At 31.4% G+C, this 22,356-nt stretch overlaps 4 protein-coding genes across 5 annotated transcripts; 1 reads left to right on the top strand and 3 right to left on the bottom strand.

The window, feature by feature from the left end:
• Nucleotides 1–2,437: 2,437 nt before the first annotated feature.
• Nucleotides 2,438–3,942, bottom strand: LOC130985441 (rac-like GTP-binding protein RAC13). Its single transcript, XM_057908423.1, has 7 exons — nucleotides 3,557–3,942; nucleotides 3,383–3,470; nucleotides 3,190–3,299; nucleotides 3,047–3,110; nucleotides 2,899–2,963; nucleotides 2,765–2,830; nucleotides 2,438–2,651 (listed from the first exon to the last, which is right to left on the bottom strand). Exons 1-7 carry the CDS (start codon nucleotides 3,653–3,655, stop codon nucleotides 2,553–2,555), a joined length of 591 nt encoding a protein of 196 aa, XP_057764406.1. The 5' UTR covers nucleotides 3,656–3,942; the 3' UTR covers nucleotides 2,438–2,552.
• Nucleotides 3,943–7,682: 3,740 nt separating this feature from the next.
• LOC131025454 (pathogenesis-related genes transcriptional activator PTI5-like) lies at nucleotides 7,683–7,982 on the top strand. Its single transcript, XM_057955245.1, has one exon. It carries the CDS (start codon nucleotides 7,683–7,685, stop codon nucleotides 7,980–7,982), a length of 300 nt encoding a protein of 99 aa, XP_057811228.1.
• Nucleotides 7,983–9,401: 1,419 nt separating this feature from the next.
• LOC130985439 (ethylene-response factor C3-like) lies at nucleotides 9,402–10,526 on the bottom strand. The gene has a single exon (XM_057908422.1). It carries the CDS (start codon nucleotides 10,168–10,170, stop codon nucleotides 9,553–9,555), a length of 618 nt encoding a protein of 205 aa, XP_057764405.1. The 5' UTR covers nucleotides 10,171–10,526; the 3' UTR covers nucleotides 9,402–9,552.
• A 210-nt stretch (nucleotides 10,527–10,736) lies between these two features.
• LOC130985438 (replication protein A 70 kDa DNA-binding subunit D-like) lies at nucleotides 10,737–13,369 on the bottom strand. Of its 2 annotated transcripts, XM_057908420.1 has the most exons (7): nucleotides 12,642–13,369; nucleotides 12,450–12,546; nucleotides 11,972–12,257; nucleotides 11,778–11,898; nucleotides 11,533–11,690; nucleotides 11,318–11,438; nucleotides 10,737–11,218 (listed from the first exon to the last, which is right to left on the bottom strand). In XM_057908420.1, exons 3-7 carry the CDS (start codon nucleotides 12,025–12,027, stop codon nucleotides 10,898–10,900), a joined length of 777 nt encoding a protein of 258 aa, XP_057764403.1. In that variant the 5' UTR covers nucleotides 12,028–12,257; nucleotides 12,450–12,546; nucleotides 12,642–13,369; the 3' UTR covers nucleotides 10,737–10,897. The 2 variants fall into 2 exon arrangements, with proteins under 2 accessions (XP_057764403.1, XP_057764404.1); XM_057908421.1 differs by having other exon boundaries at nucleotides 12,450–13,369.
• Between the last annotated feature and the right edge of the window lie 8,987 nt (nucleotides 13,370–22,356).

The raw sequence follows: 22,356 nt of genomic DNA, 5'->3' as shown, positions 1-22,356 counted from the left end.
GCAACTTGAATCAAGTTTGTCTATTCAATTTTCACAAAAACTTGGGTACAAACCGGATTGACCCGCATCTAGAATAGTGTTATTTATAAGGTTTAGGTCAAGATTTAAGTGAATTAGAGTGCAACCCGATTATACAGTACATCCGATTGTACACAACACCACCTCTTCAATTTTTTACAAGACCTACACGCTTAAGGCATCTATTCTACTGAATGGAAGACAATATAATATATTAGTATATACTCAAACATCACATTTGAAATCTTTAATAAACGTCTCAAAAAAACCTTTAATACAGTACATCCGATTGTACCCAACATCACCTCTTCAATTTTTTACAAGACGTACACGCCTAAGGCATCTATTCTACCGGATGGAAACAATATAGTACTCCCTCCGTCCACGAAATGAGTACCCATATTTCCTTTTTCGTCCGTCCACGAAATGAGTACCCATTTCCCTTTTTGGCAAGTGTACCCCACAAAACTCTTTAATTAATACACTCAAAAAGGTGGGACCCTTATTCTATTCACACTACACTCAATACATTTCTTAAAACCCGTGCCGTCCACAAATGAGTACTCATTTCGTGGACGGAGGGAGTACTATATATACTCAAACATCACATTTGAAATCTTTAATAAAGAACGTCTCAAAAAAAAAAACTTTAATAAACAAACGTAACAAAAAGAAAGTTCGGACCCATTTTGACGAGTCCAACTGAAAACTTTTAGATTTGTTTTCCATATATAATGAGCCGCTCCGAACTTTTTGACAAGTTCGGTTTGTAGTTGAACTCCAATTCCAAACTTCAAAAACCAACTAATGATTTACTTTCGTACGGCAAATCTTAAAATTTACCAAAACTAACATTTGTTCATGCGGATATTAATATATAATACTCGTTTCGCCTAAAAAAACATTTGCAACTATATTCTCAAAAAAAAAAAAACATTTGCAACTAAACTTAATGTCATGTATTTAAATTATAAAATTTTGTAATTTAATAAACTAATAAAAATAAATTCACAATTATATTTAATAATTATATTTATTAACTTTTTAATATATATAGTATACATTTATGAGAAAATTTAGTAGATACTCCAATTTAAAATTATGAAAATGATCTAATTTTTCATATCCAAATTTTCCCCCAAAGTCTTAAAAATGTATTCTAATTAATGTCACTTTTATTTATTTAAACAAATAATTTTGAAAATGGTGTGAAACTCACATTTAAAAATATTCGACTTTAACTTGAGACATTAACTATTCTACTACTAAACCAACATATAGATACATTTAGGGCTGTAAACGAGCCAAGCTACTTTGAGCTATTCGACGTTCGACTCGGTAAAAGCTCGATCGTTAACTTAATGAACAACTCGTTTAGCTAAACAAGCCAAGCTTGAGCATGACGTTACTCGCCTCGTTAGCTCGTGAACAAGCTCGTTAAGTGATTTATCTTAAAAATATAAGAGTATTCATTAAATGTCTTACTATATTTTATACTATAATTAACAATATTTGGATTAAGTATCTAATTAACATCATTTATTTACAAGAAAATAGTTAATATATTATATTTTTGTGAATAAAATAACTTATATATTTGAAAATTAACTTATGTATTAGGAAAATAACTAAAATTTTAAATAAAAAATTAAATTTAAAAAGCTCGATTAGGCTCGGCACTGTATTCGACTCGATTAAAACTCGATTGATAATTAAGCAAACAGCTCGATTAGCTAAACGAGCTAAGCTTGAGCAAGACACTATTCGGCTCGATTACACCCCTAGACATAACATTATCATCGGTTGACTCCTAAATTTTCTATTGTAACTATTATATGGACATCTCCCCTTGAAAAAAAAAACTATTATATGGACATCAGATTCTTTTATCCTCTCGCTCTTTGGAATTCATGCTTCCACTATTTTTTGTAGGAATTTAATGAGCTGCCACGATCCGCAAAACACGGATACCCCCTTTATTAGACCTTCATAATACTTTTCTAATCGTCTGGGAAATTGAGGTGTATTACTCCCATAATTTTATCAATTAATCTGCTGAAACTGGGATCAGATGCCCATATAATTTATAGAAAATCTATGAATTTTAAGAATCTTGCGAGTGTTTGATTAACTGTCATCAAGTGTGTGTATATATATTGGTAATAACAAATGTTAGTTATAAGCCATTGTAATCAGTTCCTTAGCAAATATACCTATTGAATTAGAATATTTGCAACATAACATGTCCCGTACAATGAAATAGGCAATTTGTTTGCTATATAAATTTGTTAAACAATTCTTCCTTACTTGACTACAAGGCACGGTCAAACAATTTAATAGTCAAGTATGGTATCATGTATTGACCTAACAATAAAGTAGTTAATGTTTAAGGTCAAAAGTCTTCGAATCCACCGTAACATAGTCTTTAAATTTTCTTATTTAATTGTTCATCTATCAAAAAAGAAGAAGAGAATAAATCTTGCACTATTATAAATGAGATACAATTTTTTTAGGGGCACAAATACAAAATTAATTCAAAGGAAATTGCATCTTCTAGACTTGCGGGCCTTTTTCTTCATTTTCGGTGGTCGCAAAACCACTTTTATTGCTGTGTCAAACACAGCTTTCACATTCTGCCACAACATTACAGCCAAAAAATGTTGATTAATGAAAATCCAGCAAAGACGAAGACCATAAATTACAACTAATTACCAATGGGAAAATAAATAAACATTTAATTAATTACCTGTTGGGTTTTGGCACTACACTCTATATAAGCTACTGCTCCAATCATCTTCTTCAATTCTTCTCCCTGATTCAAAATTTCACAAATCTAAAATTTGAAGAAAAGAAAATAAGAAAATAAATTTGCATATATACCTGCGCGTTTGTTATAGGAACTGCAGCTGGATGATCGCACAGGAATTGCTTATCTTCTCGCAAATCTGTATTACCAATTTCACGTTTGCAGATTATGTGTTTGTTGAATTGTCTCAAAGAGTCAACGAAGGCAAATTTATATCCCTACCCATTTTGGTTCCAACAAGCACAATCGGCACATTTGGAGAATAGTGCCTTAACTCTGGAATCCACTGTGATCAAAAGAAAATCATCACAGAGCGGAAAATATAACAAATAAACAATGATAGAAATCAAGAAAAAACATCCAACCTTCTTGTAAATGTTCTCATAGCTAGCTTTGCTGATGAGAGAAAACGCCAGCAAAAACACATCAGCTCCTCTATAACTTAGAGGGCGCAGCCTGTTGTAATCTTCTTGCCCTGTACCAAATAAATTAAAACCCCATCACAAATTTTCACTAAAACAAGATTTATTATTTTATTTAAAAAAAAAAAATCACAACCTGCGGTATCCCAGAGGCCAATGTTGACCGTATTTCCATCGACGACGACATTGGCGCTAAAGTTGTCGAACACCGTCGGAACATAATCCTGCGCGGGAAGAAAATGGAGGCGAGATTATAATTAATTTACAATTTTCTAAATTAATTACTGCTAATAGTTTTTTGAATTAGTACCGTTGGGAAAGTATTACTAGTGTAAGAAATGAGCATGCACGTTTTCCCGACGGCGCCGTCGCCCACGGTCACACACTTGATGAATCTAGCGGTACTCATGTTTTTTTTTTTTTTTGTTTCTGAATTTTATTTTCTCTTGACTTGCTTATGCATCTAACTCTTCCTTTTTTATATATCACAGTCGGTTTGATGTGAGATTTCTACGTATAAAGGGAGAAATTGAAAATGATTTGTTACAGGACTTTTAGTTTTCTTTGAGTTTAAGGACAGAGACAGATTGGGTGGCAACGATATTAGGTGTGGTGGTGAGAGTTCGTTGGTTATGTGTTGAAGAAGCGATGGAGAAAGAAAAATGAATAAGGAAAGGAAGAAGGTTGCTTACTCTGTAACTAATATGCCATCATTATCATTTTTGAATAATTTTGAACTAAAATTCAAGAATTCCTACTTGTAAGTTATCCATTATTCTCTTTTTGGGTGAGGCATGATGACACCTGAAATTTGGAGGATTGTCAACCACACCTAGAAAAGGAAGTTGTTGGAAGATTCGTGGGCTCTGAGGCCTGCCCATCAAGAGACAAGCCCATGCTTTGTAATATCTGATTGTTTCTAAATGGGCTAATATTTTGAGCATCCACAAGCCCGTCACTAGCTGCTTCTTTTTTTGGGGGGCCCTATATATTTTTTGACGAAGGGCTCGAGTGAGATTTAAACATTAGACCAGGCTTCTTAAAAACTAAAATATGCTTTGCTTGCGTGCGTGTGTTGGAAAATAATATCGTTTTTCTTGAACAAAGTCTCCAAAAGTAGGTATTTTATCACCGAATTAAGTAAACATTCTTTGCGTATTGTTCTTTCCTACTTTAGTACTTTTCACGAGACTCGTATTATTGTGTGTATTATTAATATATGCTATGATACGTCTAATCACATGTTCCACGAATTAGTCAATCTTTCAATATATATATGATGAATAAATTATATTTGAAAAATCAAGCGTAGATTAAACCACATTTAAAAAACTAATCATATATCAAATAGAGTACTATTTGAGATCATTTTGAACAGTACAACACAATATGTGTCCACCAATCTAAAAATCACAAATTTTGATAATTTTTAAAGTTTTGTAGACCGTTTTGCCCTTAATTAGGACGGATCACATTCGGATTTGCGTGCAGGTTAGGCACACTTGGCACTATTAGTGCTAAAAGCGCCAACAGGGAAAAAAATCTAATTAAATTGGTACTTTTGACACTATTAGTGTCAATAGTGCCATGCACGAATGATACTAGCGACCATAAAGAGAGAGTATATGGCACTAATGGTACTAATATGGTCATAAGTACCATTTGTGCAACACTACATAAGAGAAGGTATATGGCCATAAGTACCATTCATACAACACCCTAAATGGATAATCTAAATCTTAAATAGGGAATCTAAAGCCTAAATGATAATCTAAACCATAAATAGATAATCTAAATCCTCAATGGCATTCTAAACAATAAATGGATAATCTAAATCTTAAATGGGGAATATAAACCCAACGAGGACGTGTTCAAAATGATCGTATAATTGCACTCATCTAGACCTAATGGTAAAAATAGGACTGTAACTTTCAGAAATTTCAAAAAAATGACTATATGTTATGAAATTTGAAAATGAGGACTATAATTTTTTTTCTTAACATTTACACTCTTGTTTCGGGCCCAAAATCAATTATTTTGGCTTTTGGTGTCACCCAGAGCCCGTTTTTGACGTGGCCGTGCCATGTCAACTTTTTGACAATTTTTTTTTTCTCTTTCTTTTTTATATTATCCTTTTTTAAGCACATTTCAACTTAAAGGAGAGAAAAAAAAGCAGCATCATTCTGATCTTCAATTTACACTTGATACTTGTATTTTATGTCAACTATCATGAAGCATCTATGTGGGCACCAAAAGCTCGAATAATTGATTTTGGGCTCGAAACATGATTGTATATGTTAAAGAAAAAAGGTTATAGTTCTCATTTTCAAATTTCGTAACATATAATCATTTTTCTGAAAATCCTAAAAGTTACGGTTCTATTTTAACTATTAGGTCTACTCATCTATATAAGACAAGACAGTGTATCAGCACAAGTATATGACACTATTGACACTAATATGGTCACTAGTACCATTCGTGCATGACACTATTGGCACTAATAGTGTCAAGTGGTCACTAGTACTATTCGTGCATGACACTATTGACACTAATAGTGTCAAAAGTACCAATTTACTTAGATTTTTTTTTTTCTAATTGGTACTTTTGGTACTAATAATGCTAAGTGTGCCTAACCTACATGCAAACCCAAATACAATCAGTTATAATTAATGACAAAATAATCCTTAAACATAAAAAAAATGATCAGATTTTGTGTTTTTCAAATCAGTGGTCAAAATTTGTGTTTTCTTCTTAAAAATGGCCACATGTATGTATTATTTCTTTAAAATATCACATACAAAATAAATAAATTACATTTGAAAAATTAGGAATAAGTTAGCTAATGAAATTCGAACTCTACCACTAATACGTTCGCTAATGCGTTTTTTTTTTCATAGTTGGACTCGTAGAAGTAACCGAGAACATGGGTTTGATTTTGACTTTGCTTCTTCATAATGACTAATATGCCCCTTCAATACTACAAACATAATTGGATTATTAAAGTTGCGAGAAGTGATAAGTAATTTTCTCTTTAACATGGGACCCATCAAATTGGAGAAAGTTAAAAAGATATTATATCGGATGGAAAATAATGTAAGTAGCTTGGAATTCCAAAGCAGGTCATCTCCATCTTCAAAGTTGCTTCAATGCTTTTTCCTGTCATTCCATTCCAACGTAGGTCAATAACATAGATTCAGACTCATCCATAATTACACATTTGTTAATTTAGGAATGATTAACGTACTCTTTTTATCCACGAAACAAAATGAAAAGCATGAAATACAATAAAATGGTTATATATTTTTTAATATAAAAAAAAAACTACAAAAGAAAACTAAATGGTGTGATATTTTATTACTCTCCCCGTCCTACTAAAAGTGGCATGTATTTCACTTTGGATCGTCTCATTATAAGTGGCATATTTCCATAAATAGAAAATTGTAACACTTAAAAAAATATGGACCCTATCACTTTTAACAAATTTACATCTTCTCTTTAATTCTGATGTCAAAAAGTTTTGAATCACTTATAGTGAGACGAAATGAATAATTATTAAGTGTTAATGAAATTTAAAATATAAGAAATACTTTTCGAAAAAGGAAGTGATATTATTATGTGTTATCGTAAACAAACAAAAATAATAACAAGAATACAATTTCTGTGGACGAGTAAAGAATAGTAGTACAATTTTTATCTAAATTCAATGAAGTTTGTTCGATTTAGATCGCTAGTGTTTAATTGTACAAATATATATAGTGGTCTGTAATAGTATGGTAAGATAATCTAGGCTATATGCCTCTGGAATGAGATTCAGTGTCCCACAATCTTATGTGTGCCACTGTGTCCCGTGTTTATATCTATTATTTTAAAAATATTTTTTATAAAAATAAAATTTATTATAATACTATGAATTATATTTAATTTTTATTTCAAAAAATTAATTTTTTAAAAAGTATATACCATCACTTTGAATTTATCAACCTATTATTAGCTAATAAAAGTGAAATTAAATGATAAAAAATAATTATATACCCTAGATTGATGGAATAAACCCTAGTTAATAATCACAAAATTAAACTAAAGCATATAAAATTGAAATTGAAAAAAATATATATAAGAAATTAAACAGAATTGAAAGTGGGACATAAAATGTGGTACACTGAATCTGACTCCATATGCCTCTAAGCAGAGTTGTGTCCACCTCTGTGATTTAATTTGTCAAATCATAGCAATGGTTATATTTAGAAATGCATGAAAGTAGATTTTGAAGTCGACTAGCACGTCAAAATTATAAAATTGGCATACAAACAATCCCCAGTCCCACCCACCCCGCACTGCACGCAATCACGACTTTTCCCAATTTGTTATATACTACTATAAAAAGATGAATAAATCCTATGTGTGTGCAAGTAGAAATTACATGTGAAGAATTGAAAATGGATGTGCTGCCTCTAAATGAGAATGATTCAGAAGAAATCATATTACACCAAGTGTTGAGTGAGGCGGATGCGTTGAGCAGGGATCCGGATCCGAGCAAGAAGCGGTACAGAGGCGTGCGGCAGCGGCCGTGGGGGAAGTTCGCGGCGGAGATACGGGACTCCGCCCGCCACGGGGCCAGGATTTGGCTCGGCACCTTTGACACCGCCGAACAAGCTGCCTTGGCTTACGACGCCGCCGCCTTCAGAATGCGAGGCTCCAAAGCCATGCTTAATTTCCCTGCTCATCAAAATTCATAAACTAGCTAGGCAACTTGTTTCTTGCTTTTGCTTGTGTTTCTGTGTATATGTCATTTCATTTGTGCAAATTAAGAGGAAACATGCATTCTCTGTTTCCCTAAAAGAAACAGAAACAAAAAGAGGAACTTTCTCTGTTACCTTTCATTCAATCATTGCTTAAGCGTTGGGATGAAACTTTCCTATCTAAGAGTAAGATGTATCCTGCTTTACTACAATCTCTTAATTTCCTATATATGCAAACTGAAATACTACAACTACGTATAGAGACCTCAAGAAAACAAATTAACATATACAATGAACAACTTCGAGATGCAATAACTTTCTTGGACCTTATATCAAATGAAAGAGACCTAAAATTAATTCCGATTTAGGCACAAGTGTCTAAACGCTCATCTTTTGACCTATAGTTTTCATAATATTGGCCCAAATATGGTTTTCAATTCTCAAAGTCGACACTTTCTCGCCCTTACAAATTAGAATGAACCTGTCTCTATATCCATATAATTTAAGAGTCCAAATAATTAATCTTGGGTCCTATATTGTAACTTCTTCTTCTTCTTCTTCTTCTTCTTCTTCTTCTTCTTCTTCTTCTTCTTCTTCTTCTCTTTTCCTATATTCAGGGGCGTAGCCAGGGGGGGCTAGAGCCCCCCCCCCCAAATTTTGAAAAAAAAAACAATTTTTTTTTAATAATATGTCTAAAAATGTTATTATTATTATTATTATTATTATTATTATTATTATTATTATTATTGTATTTTAGTAAAAAATGTCTAAAATGTATTGAATGCCCCCAAAATTTTTTTTAGTAAATGTTGAACTATATTATCTATGAAAATGTTGTTATTATTATTATTATATTTGTATTTTAGTAAAAAATGTCTAAAATGTATTGAATGTCCCTAAAAAAATTTTTAGTAAATGTTTTGAACTATATTTGTATTTTAGTAAAAAATGTCTAAAATGTATTGAATGCCCCCAAAAAAAATTTTAGTAAATGTTTTGAACTATATTATCTATGAAAATGTTGTTATTATTATTATTATATTTGTATTTTAGTAAAAAATGTCTAAAATGTATTGAATGCCCAAAAAAAAAATTCGGGGCCGTAACAGTTCAGCCCCCCCCCCCCAAAAAAAAAATCCTGGCTCCGCCACTGCCTATATTGTAACTTATATAAACTCAATTTCTTAAACTTTTTAAGTGCTACAGGATTAGATGATATATATGTATTTTTAAGGTTTAGTTTCAGTACAAACCTCATGCCAATGTAATTGCTTTATAATTGCATTTTCTTTGGGATTCGAACTTGAGTCACGAAGTATAAGTATAATTATCAACACATAAGTTAATTTTGACTTGTTGCCAAAAAAAGAAGAAGCTAATTTTGACTTGGATCATATAACATAAATTGGGGAACTATTTTGCTGGACAAATCCAAAATAATTAGTTATGGAAGTTACTATATATAGTATATACACGAATGAATTCAAGCTACCAAAAACACGTACATTACTGATTCCATGTTGTAATTAACTTGCAAGTGTACGAAGGATAGTGTATATATATATTCTTAAAGAGAGTATAACAAACTCTCCAAATACTCGGTCCCAAGATCCTCAAATTCTAACACATCATGATCAACATCAAGCCTTCTTGATCTCTTCTGCAAAGGTTCTTCTCCATCATCTGCTGCCCTTTTCCAGCGATCAGCTCCATCATTCGCAGTCTCGAGAGGGAAATTCAGATGCGTTTTCGGACCTCTGATTCGCAACGCCGCCTTATCATATGCCAACGCTGCTTCCTCCGCCGTTTCAAACGTCCCCAGCCAAACCCTCGCTCCTTTTCTACTCGAATCCCTTATCTCCGCCGCGTACTTTCCCCACGGCCGCCGCCTCACGCCTCTGTAATGCTTTCTGCCCGCCGCCGTCTCCGCTTTCGCGGCACAATCGTTTGCAGTTAGGGCGGTGCTGTTGGAACCTTCCAGAAATTGTTCCCACGCCTCGGCTCCCATCGATATCCATCTGCCTAAACTCGGAAGCCTCTCCAAAATCTCCATGGATCCATCTCTCTCGAGACTAGGCAACCCTTCCCACGACTTCGATACGTCGTCGTCTTCACCTGTCTTCGCCATGAATTTTGCCCATACATTCTCCAGAATTGCTTCGCTTGATTCACTCTCCACGCCCATAGCTCAATGATCTATATATTTCAGCCTTTGGAAATAATGATACCCTTAATTTATAACACCTAAGATTATGACTTTATCAACCTCGAAAAGAGTATAAGAAACTTGTGTTGCAATTTACTAGCACCAAATTTCTAGGATGATTCTGCGGTTAATTTGTTTAAATTTTAGATAATCAATTAGCACAAGTCTGCGTGTGAATTACTTGGAACATTCGATGTATAGTATTCATTTACGAGGATTGTTTGGTGAAAAAGCAATGTTTGTATATTTTAATACTACTTGATAGGATGTTTGGATGTGTAAACGCGGCCATAAATCGGAAAAGTTACAAGAGGTGACGTGCTGCAGCTTTGATTTTTGTTTGAGCTAGCATATTAGTTGACGCAATTTCTTCATCAATTAATTTGTTTGCTCATTTGTTAAGACTAGCAGGAAGAACGTGCGATGCACGTTGAACACGTTTGATTTTTACTATTTAAATAAAAAAAGGAACCAATGCAACTATTAATGATTAAATTTAAAAGTAATAAAGTAATATTCATACTTCTAAATAAAAATGCAAAAAAAATCTATGAAAAACATCCTAAATTATCTAAGTAAGGAGTAAGACGAATTTTAAATCTTTTCTTGTTTGATTTTGACGATTGGGGATCTCTTCTTGTTATTTTTGGTTTGCAAAATGCTGTTCAGCGGCAGATCGTCGTCACTTGTAATGTCAATGTAGTCATCAAACTTTTTCTTGGTTATCCTTCTTTTTTTCTTTTGCGATTCTGTGGGCTGCAACTCCATCGTAGTTTGTTTTTTTTCTAGACGGAATTTTCTTTTTTGTTTTCTCGGGTGAATGTTTCTTTTCCTCCACTTCAGTCAACTCTTCTTCAATATCTCCAACATCGATGCTTTCCATTGGTTCCATTTTTTCGATTGCATTTGCTACGATATTGAGATTTCCTCGTTGATCAAATTTTATAGACTTTAGCATCGTCATGAAGCGCATTTCTGTGTACGCTTGTGTGCTTAGTCGTCTATAGTATGTGGATTCTGTTTCACCCTGTGAAAATATATAATTGTTATAATTATGTAATATCGAATTTTGTAATATTAACAATTTAAATTATAGTAAGTGATTAAGTAAGAAATCATAATTTACCTCTTTGATTGAAGAAAGATATTCATCCACAGAGCATCCTACATATACCTCTGCCACTTGACCGAATAGTGTAATACGTGCATTGCAGTCGCCTTGTATAACATTTATTGTGATTCTGTATCTACAATTATATAAAACGATAAAAGTTAGTATTTTTTTGTTATTGTGTCATTAACTAATTTTGAATTGGTAGTAATTTTAAATTTGATATGTACCTGGGCGACGTCTCAAGAACTTCTTCATTGCATTTTTTGCATATTGCACTCTCATCAATTTTGGAGAAAGATGTGTTGCAATTTTTACAAGAATCATACCATATTGTTGCTTTATTTTCAACTTTGTCGATAATTCCCGTAAAACAATACGAAACACCCTAATATATGATAAAAAAATAATAATATTATAGAAATAGTCGATTATGTACTTTTGAAATGCATCATTAATTATTTAAATATCGTACCTCTGATAATAAATGTTGATTGTCTCTGAGATCTTTAAGAGTGATTTCCTTTGCTTGTTTTATTTTTTGTGCCATTGCTAATTTAGCAATTGCTAATGCATCATCATCAACATCAGAACACCTGCATATAATATTAAATGATATGTTTGATTTTATTTTAAAACTATATAATTTATTTATTTTTGGATACGTACGATTGGATCAGCTGGATCTCTTTGCATGTTGGTGTAATTTGCAAGACGGATCTCATTGTATTTTGCAAGAGTATACCACCTAAATAATATATATATAAGTAGATTACAAATTAAAAAAATGAAGTATTATTTTAATAAAATATATATAATATGTTTGTTACCAAATTCCCTTTTTGCCACGACATAGGAAATTGCAACAGTTGGCTTGCCTCCAGTTATTTGTTCAAGGTCATGTCCTTCATTTTTCGCCATATCTTCCCATAAAGATATCTCTACAAGTTCAGATCTACGAGAAATATTGAGTAAATTCAAATATAGTTATTTTTCTAAGGTTATGAACAAATTATAGTAAATGCATGAAACATTAAATAAAAATAACATATGCCTATATATATATATATATATATATATATATATATATATATATATATGCATTGGAAATTGAAAGATGGATGCAAATAATAAATAAAGAACTTACTTTTTGTTCATGAGAGTTATGTTTCTCACAGCCTTGTTCACTCCTTTGATAGGAATCTGTTGACTTTTTTGTACTTGTACTAACATTCCAGAAATATCTGTGACAATTTTTTTGTTTTTATTTATATAATTATATATTTAGAGTTTAATGTATGTTTTATTTGAAGGAATATTTTAAACTAATTTCACTTACCAAACTCTTCTTCCTTGTCAAGCTTTTGTTCCACATCGTTGAACTCCACAAAATTATATGGTATTTTATACTCTATCTCGTCGAATGCTTCCTTTATATCAGAGTATCTATTGAGTATGATCTCTTTTTCTCTATGGATGCTTGATTACATAGTATTAACGTTTCTAACCTCTCCATTAGAGATTAAATACGTTTTGTTGGATTCAAACTTTTTTCCAAATTTGCTTATTTCATTATTGAACATTGTCACTCCAATTTGGACACCCTGCAAATTGAGTGATAGTGATAAATAGATAAATTGTAAAAATTAAAGTTATAATTAAATTTGTGACTTACCTCTTTGTCAACCATTATCAATTTCCAGATTTTTGTGCTTAAATTAGGTCCACAACCTATTCTCAAAGCCTTCAATGCAATTGTAAATGATCTTTCATTTACTTGCAGAGTTTCAATTGTCGTCATTGTTGAATATTATATATCCTACAATAAAAATAATAAAATTATGTATATATAACATCTCATTTAACGTAATATAACTCGACAATAATAAATAATAATAAACAAACAACAACAAAAAGGAATGTTAATAATAATTATAAGTATAACTCTAATCAAATAAATATAAACATATTGATATGGTAGCAAAACAATTATATCATTGTATTTTATCAAAGCCTAACTATCTATCACCAATTATTTATTCACTTTTAATCTGTATTTTATTTTATCAGTGTATTTACGTATTTATTTATTTTAGTGTTCTATATATGAACGTAAAAACTAATAATTAACTTAGGGTTTGGCTTATGTTTTAGCCTAAATTACAATTCACACGTATTCATGCTAATCTTAAATTATAAAGATAAAGAAATCAATGCTTAGATATGCAGGTAAGCACGAATTCATTACGGATAAATAAATGCACACATTCATAGACCTCTAAAATTCGATCAAATATTAAGCATGAATAAAATCAAAGAAAAAACTTCAAGATAGGGAAAAATTTTCTCTCAGTAAATTCGTCGAACACGTAAGAGTCAGAAGGAAGAAACTATTTTTTCTACAACTATGAATGATAGAACTTACCAAGAATTCGTTCAATCGCAGAAGATAAACAAAAACGCAGCAGAGAAAGAAAATTAGAGGCGGATATGTTATAATTTGATTGTGTACAAAAAAATTATACACCATTATATAATGTGGATTCGAAAGTTTGATTCCTATTACAATTCTAATTCTAATATTGTAGATTTCTATAACAAGTCTTTGATCTATTAAATTATTTTTATCCTTATCCTAACCATATTTGAATTACTGTCTAACTCGGTTATACTACTAACTTTTGGGTGAAAATTGCAATTCTTAATCAACTCTGGTTATACACCATGACCCCTTTATTTTTGTTTTTTGTTTTTTTTTAAATATTGCACCATCATATTAGAATTTCAATGAGTCAAAATAATTTCCTCATATTAAAAAAATGTATATTAAAAGCAACAAATATTTAAAAAATTAACAATGCATATTGCTATCTCGAAAACAACATAGACAATTAAAATGATGAAATTCCAGTTGCGTACCGAGTGTCTTGAACACAATGCGAATCATCAATTACATCTTTCTGATTCTTCATGATTTTGTTGTCCTGTTAAACACGTAAATATAATATTATCAATGCAAAATAACATCATATAAATTAAATTTTAAATTAAATAATTACCTGCGATCAAAACTTGAGTGTAGACAACATTTTTCGTCAACATTTTTTGTCTTGGATCTGTTGTGTTTGGCTTAATCAACACTTTAGTAGTAGACATTGAAGTTCCTCGTGATAGAGCAACATATAATTGTCCGTGAGAAAATACCGGAGAAGGCAAATATACACCAACATTTGGTATAGTTTGTCCTTGAGCTTTGTTTATTGTCATTGCAAAACAAAGTCTGATTGGAAATTGTTTTCGTCTAAACTGAAAAGGATATCCTTCATTTTCAGTTGGCGAAAGAGGAATTCTTGGAATGAAGACATGCTTTCCCATATGTTGGCCAAGCATTATCTCTGCGTTTATGACGTTGCCCTTAAAGTCTCTGCACACCATTCTCGTGCCATTACACAGACCATTTGATGGATCTAAATTCCTTAAAAGAATTATTGGACAATTTTTCTTCAAGACCAACTTATGTGGAGGTAATCCATTTGGAGTCAAAGAGTTCAAAAAATCGACGTCATAGTTTATGTTTGTCTGGTCAATAGCTTCATCAAAACTGTTGAAAATTTGTTCTTCTCCAGGAAACACGGATATCAACTTATCATTCAGCTTATCCACATGCTCATTTTTTGGCGTTAATATTGCTCGATTCGTCATGTACTCCGCCGAATATGCATTCCTTGCTAAACTCGGAAAAATGGCTGCGATAAGTCTTTTCAAAGAATTTTCTTCATTGTCATACTCAATTACCATATCATCTGGAATTTTGATATTACCTTCATCATCCATCGGTTCTTCACCATTTCCAACACTTAGTAAGAATTTGCTGAATTGTGGATCATTCTTTGATCTCATATTTATGGACAAAGTGATCTTTTTCATTCTGCCCCATAAATAAGAATTAACCAAACTTGCTAATATAGTCTGGTAGACTGTAGCTTTAGGAACAACCGGCAATACTTGTCTGAAATCTCCTCCAAAAACGATGACTTTTCCACCAAAATCTTTATCATTCCCCATGACATCTTTTAACAACTTATCTACATTTTCAATTGCCCATTTTTTTGCCATCGGTGCTTCATCCCATATAATCAGTTGTGCTCTCCGCAATAACTCGGCAGCTGCACTTTGTTTTGAAATTGAACATTCACTTGTTTCATCAGAATTTATAGGAATTTTAAAGCGTGAATGTGCTGTTCTTCCTCCTGGCATGATCCCTGCAGCAACTCCAGATGTAGCAGTTGCAAGAGCTATGTGTTTTCTTAATCTAAGATGAGCTAATAGTGCACGATATAAGAAAGTCTTTCCAGTTCCACCTGGTCCATCTATGAAAAAAATCCCACCTTCTGCTTTCTGTATGGAACTCAAAATCATAGAAAATGCTTTCCGTTGATCATCATTCAACTTTAACTCTGCATCTTGATCTTCGTCAGGAATTTGTATCGACATCTCATCTTGTATCTCTCTGGAACAATTATTTTCTATATTAGCATCATAAGAAGGAATTGTGGGAAGATCATATGTTATCTATTTCACTTGTCGTATTCAACTTATGCCAGACTTGAAAATTATCAGCATGTGGACATGTGGTAACCCTCTTTTTTGAAATTCAACCACATCAACATGTGCAGCTACATGTCCAAAAATTTTCCTCTTGAATAATTGATATTTCAGGTCTTGCAGTTTTGCTCGAAATACTCGTGTAGTTAAGTCTGGACGTTCTTGAGCTGTTTGACCATCATATAATGCTTGCTGTATTTCTTTCCACTCTGGATTGCAAGTCATTGTAATGAATAGATCTGGTTTTCCAAATCTTTGTACTAATGTCAATGCATCAAGATATCTACGACGCATATCTCTTGGTCCTCCTATAAATGTTGCTGGTAGAACAATTCTTTTGCCAACTTCATTCCCTCTTAATTCTCCATTAAAGACACTATCCACAATTCCTTGATACAATTCTGCTCTCATAGTTGATTGGTTTTGACGAAAATAATCCAGTCTTGTTGTCTCCAATTTTATGTACATATCCACTATATATTGTTGTAATAATCTTCCAGCTAATAAGAGTATGGATTGTCTTGGATTTCTAATCTGTATCTTATAGCAAATATATTCTCGGCATGATACATTCTTAACGCTTTCTCTTCTAACACCTAAAAACATAGAAAAATACAATATAAAAATAAAAAAAGTTATATTAAGTGATTAGTAAAATAAAATAAACATAACAATATACAAAATAAATATATATGTCAACAATTGCTTAAAATATATTCATTATCACCTAAACGCTCTAAATACAAATCAACACTTTATCGATTCAGGTCATTCATAGATAGGATTTATAAATTATGATTAAGTAGGGATTTCATTAAGACATATGCATAATGAGAAAAGTAAATAGCCTTAAGCTAAGGTGGAGCATAAATATTTGCAATTTGTAATTGTAAAATTCTGAAAATAAATTTATATTATTGTTTATATGATTAGTATGCTACAGTTAATGGGTGGGAATGATATCACAAATTATGGAAATTATCCGATTAACTATAATTATAAATTAACTACACCAAGGAGAATTAGGATTCAGTATCATGCTGAAAAGTCAGAAAAATTAAAGAAGCAAAATTGAATCTGTAGATAATTAATGTAAAAGCATTTCGCCCACGTCGCCCGAAATAAAATAGCCTACTCTAGATTATTTATCAAAGTTTTCGACAACTTCAACTTTTTCTAAACCCGCTTACTATATTATATTTACTCTATGAGGCTTAACTCATTAATTGGTGTTAATTAGTGATCAATGGCAGTAATGGGTTGAATCCCTTCGTAGTTTGGATGGCTAAAAATAAAGAAATTCCAAGACGAAAACTTTTACACGTGTTATTGAATGAATGTACGTATTTTAAATTATAATCTCATAATTGGAATAATATAACTTTAGAAGAATAAAATTATCCAAAAGTTTAATACTACAATTTATCAAATTAGTAAAATCAATTATAAACATTACATCAATCAATTTATAAAAAGTTAATAGAGATACCTTGTTCTTCATTGGAGATAATATCGCCTGCAGTTATGGTTCTTGCTAATGAAGTAGAAGTAGAAACAGAATTTGTGTTACGAACCAAAGATGTTGGATCAATCTTTCTAATGTTTTGATGCCAACCTGTTTCGCCCTTTGGAAAAAGAAGCGGATATTGCAAAGGATCATAACATCCATAATAATGCTTTATTCTATGTCTGTCGCCGGAATGAGCATGAACTACAATATCCCGCTCCAATGGAATATTTTCATTATTTCCCTCAACCCATATAACTGCAACTTGATCTGCATGTGGAGAATTATATACTCGTTGATCTAAGTTGACATCTTTAGAAATATGAAGCTGAACATTGTCCATTGAAGGATAATCTTTCAATCTTCGAAAGAATTTTGCATACGGGTTGATCTCTAAAATTTTCATGAGCATCTGTACAACTGCTTCTGACAAAACTTGATTTTGCATTATGTTTATTCTGTTCTCAAACTCACTTTGTGTGTCATAAAAGTATAGCTGAAAAAATGTTGGAGACGTATATTGTGGGATCAATCCAGGAAGATCATGATAAACCATGCCTTGTGCTCGAAAAGAATAAACTCCCCGTCTTGCAGATGCCAATTCTTTGTCCAATTTTACACCAAACGAAGTAAATGAGAATATACTATTATAAGCACGAATATTCCTTCTGAAATTAATAGCTTCTTCTGACTGAGCTGTAAACAATTCATCCAACTCCGGAGGAACTTCAGAAAATGCAAGTTTAACTTTTCCATTATCACAACAAAAAGTAGGAGGTTCATATTCAAATCTTCTTGCACCACAATGAATGCAATCAGGCACATTTTTCAATTCATGTAGCAATGAACCTAAATAGATAAACAGTATAATTAAAAAAACTTTAATAATTTATCATAATGTATTAAACGTATTTTTATCTTAAAAGAATGTAATACTTACAATTCAAATCACTTGCAATTCGTTTACGTTTCTTTTGTCTTTGTAGATTTTTTCTTTGTCTATATACCTCATTAGCTGCAATATATAAATATAAATATATTAATTAAAAAAATAATTTGATTTGTGCTCATGTTGTGTGATATGTGGTGATTATAACATAGACAATTAATTAAAAGCTTGTGCGCTCATGCTATAGAAAATACCTGAAGATGAGCTTGTTTTGCGCAATGTAACTTCCATGTTCATAGTTAGTGTATATAAATTTTAAAATCCTGCAAAAAAATATTTATTCTGTAACACAAAAATAATAAATAATAATAAACAAATAACAACAAAAAGGAATGTTAATAATAATTATAAGTATAACTCTAATCAAATAAATATAAACATATTGATATGGCAGCAAAACAATTACTATATCATTATATTTTATCAAAGCCTAACTTCCACAATTAAATAAAGGTCATTCTACAAACTCAAAAATTTGCATAACTTTTAAATCAGCCTAAATGACCAAAACAAAAATTTGAGGACATAACTGAACATTTATAACATTTGGATACATGTGTCCTGCAAATATGGTATAATAAAGTTTATTTTTTTGGTTTTCTATCATGAAAATGAAATATTTTCTACTTCTTGTCAAATGTAATAACAAATTAGCAATCTATACTAAAAATGTATATTAAAATCAACAAATATTTTAAAAATTAAAAATGCATATTGCTATTTCCAAAAACAATAAAGACAATTAAAATTATGAAATTTATGAGAGGTGAAATATACTACATGAGATCAATTTTCTTCTACTAATAGAAATTCTTGGTATGAATCTCATTTTTTGATTCCTCATGAAAGCCTAAATCCACCCCACAACCATATACAATAATAGGCACACCAAATTTCATAAATATATAATGCTCGATCATTTGAATGTGTCATATATGTAAGTGTTGATAAAAATGAAATGCAACTGCGATTACAAAACTCAATCATATATATATATATATATATATATATATATATATATATATATATGGCAAACAAAATATTGCTTCTTTAATCCATAATAATGTCAATCTTATTTGCATATATCCTTCCATGACCAAAACATGGATATCCTTACCTTGATAGATCACCTTCAAGCTTCTCTGTCCGACTAATTAAGCGAGAAATCGAACGGAATGGTTCTCTTCGAAGTGTTTAACTTGTCGGGTGACCTGGACATATTATAACCAGAAAAGTATTCAAAGGGCGAGCAACATTATAAGCTCGCTGGAAACTTATGAGGAGTCCATATGCCAGCATATGGTTAGAAAGCCTAAAACTCTTTAAGTCAGTCTTATTATCTTGGTAATGACAGTGAGAAATAATGCGATGCTATTGGTTTAACTCCAGATGGGATCCTCTGTCCCACAATATTGTGTGTACCACGTGTACCACTCTTCATTTCTTTATTTTATAAATTGTTTTTTATAAAAATAAAAATTTATTATGCTTTTATATAATATAAAGATAATTAACAAGGGTTCACTCATCCATTTAGGGTTTATAATTATTTTTTTATATTTATTTGAATTAATAATAGATTATTTGGGTTCATTAATTCAAAGTTAGGGTATATAATTTTTTAAATTTTAATTTTTCAATGATAAATACTAATTAGAGTTTATAATATAATAATAAATTTTTATTTTTATAAAAAACAATTTATAAAACAAAGAAATGAAGAGTGGTACACACAATATTGTGGGACAGAGGATCTCATCTGGTTTAACTCAGCCTTTTGTTTTATAAAAGCTATAACATCAACTAAATTAACTACAACTTTAATACATATATAAAAACTTTCCCAACAATTCAAACCAATATTTTATTCACAGAATAAAATATCCGAACTCAAAATTTTGACATAACCAAGAGGCGGGAGAGAAATAGCAGCAGAGTGGGTATGGTCACTGCATTAGCAACTGCAGTAGAGAATAACGATATGATAGCAAGAGCTTCAGAGGGTTCAGTGGCTACGGGAGAAGAACAAACCAAATATTCCACGCTCAGTAAAAAAATAAACGAAGGTTATGTTGAATGTTGCTGAAATAATCCGTGAAAGATGGTTAAAACTATATAGCTTACTAATTCCAAGTAAATCAAGTTCCATAAATGCACATCCATTGATATATGAAGCATAGCAGAAGCCAATAGCAGAAGATACAGAGTACCATGATAGATATTTTAGCCAAAAATAAAACCATAATATATGAAACAATATTGCTAAAAATTCTGACGCATTAACACTTAAAATCTAAACTTATCTTTAAAAATAAACACTTGAATTCTAAAGATTCCACAAAGCTAGAAACTTGGCGTAATACTACAGAAAAAAAAGCAGATTGGGGAAAGCTGAGCAAAAGTGTGAAACAGAATACCCAGAAAAAATAACTATCCAAGTCTAGCATGCATCGGGTCTCGGAATATACTCACGGGAATAGAATGGAAGATGTAGAGAGAGAGGCAACCTCGGAGAAGGGTTTGATCGAAACAATAAATGACGTCGTTGCAGTTTGTAGTTTGAGGGCTTACGAATGCACGACGCTTGCTTCCGTAGTGAGGACATGCATGCTCAATTCTCAAACAAATTCTAAAAGCTGATATCTTTTTAGATATTATGATAACTTGAACACAAATACTTATTTTTTTAACATCCCAATTAGCCTGATATCTTTGAGAACAATCAGTAGAACCATAATAACAAGCTTTATTAACACCTATGATATTTTATAAGGATACGCAAAGAACAATCAGTAGAACCATAATAACAAGCTTTATTAACACCTATGATATTTTATAAGGATACGCAAGAATTTACTTGGATCTCAATTCAACAAAGACAAGTTGCTTGCTTCTCATAGTGGCGCTGGTATAGACGACATACAAAGCGAGAATCAAAACTAACCTCAACCGGCCTTCGAAGAGGGGAGGCGGCGACCGGAAAAAAGACTAAGAGCAACGGTGAAGCGCGGCGGACCGGAGGCTCACAGCGGCGGCGAGGTTGTATGCGATGGTGCGGAAGGACGGCTTTGAGGTTAGTTGCGAGGAGATAATTGATTGAGTTGGAGAAGAATTAGAACTTTAATTAATTTTTATTTATATTTAGAGTTTAGTTTAGTTAGTACATAAGATAAAGATTTTGATATATATAAATATATACGGAATTATAGTGAACTTCTTCCATAGATAATTATACTATATCCCTTAATTAAGATAATTATGAAGTCAATGGATTGAAAAATCGTGAGTCATTCTCTTTAAAAAGGCAAAAAAGAAAGGAGTCTATTAATCTATATACTAACAAATTTATTAAGATAATTATGAAGTCAATGGATTGAAAAGTCGTGAGTCATTCTCTTTAAAAAGGCAAAAAAGAAAGGAGTCAAAATTAATTGAAAAATCGTGATGTTGATAATTATTAATCTATACTAACAAATTTATATTTTAGGGGTAAAATAGGCAATCCACAAGTTGTCCCTTAAATTGTCATTCGCTCTTTTTCTATTAGTATAGATTATAGATTGTGTGATGTGGAAAAAGTAAGATGAGAAATGTGAAAAGTCAATCCCTCGAATATACATCTATACGTGCGTGTTCACATTATTGTTTACTTGTATGCATGGTGATCAAATTTAATGATAATTCGTATCTTTTGCTTTTTTGTTTTTTTTTTTTTTGTTTTTTTTGTGATTTGATTCGTATCTTTTGTTGAGAACTGAGAATTATGCATAAACATATAATATAACAGATATTAACAAGATATATCAAATTGTGAATAATTAAATATAACACATGTACGTGTAGGAATATTGAAAATTAATTAATTTGGTTACTAGTTCTCACCTGATCCTAAATGTATATGTATATTATATTTGGTAAGCTGCTGGCCTATATAAAATTCTCATTTTCATCGCTATTTTTATACTTAAATCGATGATCAATGTGATTTTTATT

Source organism: Salvia miltiorrhiza, chromosome 5, assembly GCF_028751815.1.
Source record: "Salvia miltiorrhiza cultivar Shanhuang (shh) chromosome 5, IMPLAD_Smil_shh, whole genome shotgun sequence".
Lineage (NCBI taxonomy): Eukaryota > Viridiplantae > Streptophyta > Magnoliopsida > Lamiales > Lamiaceae > Salvia > Salvia miltiorrhiza.
This window is presented reverse-complemented; position numbering and strand designations above follow the sequence as displayed.